General features: G+C 39.2%; 1 protein-coding gene across 1 annotated transcript in view; it reads left to right on the top strand.

The window, feature by feature from the left end:
- Positions 1-2,500, top strand: part of LOC134180800 (multiple epidermal growth factor-like domains protein 10) — a 12,176-nt gene that overhangs the window by 9,119 nt on the left and 557 nt on the right. Inside the window, exons 15-17 of the mRNA XM_062647986.1 lie at positions 1,106-1,201; positions 1,269-1,367; positions 1,740-1,881. Coding sequence (XP_062503970.1) covers positions 1,106-1,201; positions 1,269-1,367; positions 1,740-1,881 — 337 coding nt within the window. The remainder of the gene's footprint in view (positions 1-1,105; positions 1,202-1,268; positions 1,368-1,739; positions 1,882-2,500) is intronic.

The following is a 2,500-nucleotide window of genomic DNA, read 5'->3' as shown; positions in this document are numbered from 1 at the left end:
GCGCGAAGACCCTTATCGATGAATGTGGTTTGGATCGGATTCTTTGAAACATTTTGGGTAGCGTCGTTGGGCATGGTTGCAAAAGTGTTTTTCCTCGCTATATAGAGTTATATCGTAGTCTAGGTCCACATAGTTCTTCTATGTTGAGAACCTCTCGCGAGGTAGCGTAGTCGAACATGTTTGAGAAGGTATTCTGTTCCTCGCTATATATAGGCCAACATAGTTTTTCTTCGTTCGCAACCTCTGTTATTGGGGTGGCGTGGTTGGACATGGTTGCGAAGGTATTCTATTCGCCGCTATACATAGATCCACATATGATTTCTAAGTTTGCAATCTCTCGTATGGTAGCGTGGTCCGACCTGGTTGCGAAGATGTTGTGTTTCTCGCTAGATATACGTCCACATAGTTTTTCTTCTTTGGCAACTTTCGACATTGCTTGGTCGGCCTTAGTTGTGGAGGTGTTCTGTTCTTCGCTATATATGTCCACATAATTTTTCTTCGTTGGCAACCTCTGTTATCACGTAGGACATAGTTGCGAAGGTGTTCTGTTTGTTGCTATATACAGGTCCACATAGTGTTTCTTTGTTGGCAACTTTTGGTATCTTGGTGTAGGTAGTATCTTTAATCGATCTGCAATGATTCGGGTGGAAAAATAGATATTCACTCGAGACTGATGCACTCATTCGATGGCCTAGAGCAGTGTGGAAAAGCTGCACCACCGTAGCGCACCCCGGGTTTTTCCAATGTTCTTGTGGAGTGTTAGGATGGGGTGTTGGGATGGATAGAAAATGTAGTGGCTTGTATTGGAGAGGTAATAGCCGAATGGTTGAGAAACTAGAGTTTGCCAACCGATTTTGACCATTCCTATAAGCTCTAGTAGTGTATCTGGCGTCATAAATGATGCCACCTGACACTCCTCCATATTTTCGTATTCTCGAGGGCTGAGCAGCCCAGTAGACGGTGCGAAGACCCGAAGAGGATACGAAAATATGGGGAGGGGCTGGTAGTATCATTTTGACGCCAGATGCACTACTCATGCAAACGTGAGTGGTACTGTGTCTGGGTAAATGAAACTGAATTGTGACTAAGACTGGGTTGAATGCAGCTGTGTGCTCCCTTACTTGCGAGAACTCGGGAACGTGTACGAGTTCGGGTCGATGCCAGTGCTTGTCCGGATGGACGGGATCTGCGTGTACAATACGTAAGCATTTTGTCATGATTGTTATGCTTTCAGTGTGATGATATTTTTGCGTGTGTCAACGTTGCAGCTGAATGTCATCCCGGTTGTAGTACAAACGGTGGAACCTGTACGGCTCCCTTTACGTGCCTCTGTCCAGCAGGGCTGTCAGGACCTTCATGTCAAACAGGCATGTGATTAAAGTTAATACAGAAAAGCAAATGGAAACTCTCTTAAAATTTGCAGCATCTTATGTTCTTTAGATTGACATTATTAACGTTCTAATGAATTTGCCTTTGTAGAAACTTAACAACTATATGCATGGGTATATTATTTTATGTAAGAAATTTTTGAACAGGCTGCATATTGACAATGAGATTTATAGCTGATATTTTTGTGTACCGAATTAGTTAGTCAGGATTGCCCTATTTTTAGTGCAAATTCATATACTCTAATTAAGACGCAGTCTATAAGAGTACAACGTTATAGATAGAGGAGTGCATGCACACGCCGGCCAGTACAAACATCCACATCTAAAAAGACTCTCTGCTTTACATTCTAGTTACAATCTCAGGAATATCAAGGACAGAAGACTCATCTGCTACATGGGCAGGTATTAGCATTGGTATAGTTGCGATTGTTCTGATCTTGCTTGTCATCGTGGTGATCGTAATTCGACGAAGAAAACGTTCCAACAGCATAAGGTATAGAAAGCTCTGTCAAACTTTGATTAAACGTAGATGATGGTGATTGGTAAATTTATCTTCATTGTGTGAGTTATGGAAACAGGCGTGACGTCAAGATTCAACACTATTGCACACAAATTTCTACAAAAATTGGATATTTAATTTGTAATAATCTTATCACGCGTAAGTTAATTTGCAGGCGTATTTGATGTACAGTAACCTTTCTCAAAAGTGTTTGTTGAATTTTTATGTCCATATGTCTATTTCATTATAGTTGTTTCTATATATTAGCATACTTATTTTTTACTCTTTATTACACCAATAATACATTTATTAATTAGTTAATTTAATTATTTAGTTATCAAATTATGTATTAAATATTAATTTTTTAATATTTCAATTAATTTATTAATGATATAAAAAATTTGGTGTGACTAACCTGTGTTGTAATACAGTACACAGCATAGATACTCTACGTTCTTACCAATAGCACTTTAGTTACACGATATTTATATACTTCAGAGCTGAGTAGTCACTGCATGAAGTATGTTATGCTTACAATGTTTTACCATGGGTCAGTACTGCATGATGAATTGACACTCCAACGTTCTATGGTCTAACATTCAAAAGCATTGTT

Source organism: Corticium candelabrum, chromosome 6 (assembly GCF_963422355.1).
Source record: "Corticium candelabrum chromosome 6, ooCorCand1.1, whole genome shotgun sequence".
Lineage (NCBI taxonomy): Eukaryota > Metazoa > Porifera > Homoscleromorpha > Homosclerophorida > Plakinidae > Corticium > Corticium candelabrum.
Note: the sequence above shows the minus strand (reverse complement) of the source record. Positions and strands in the feature narration are given on the sequence as shown.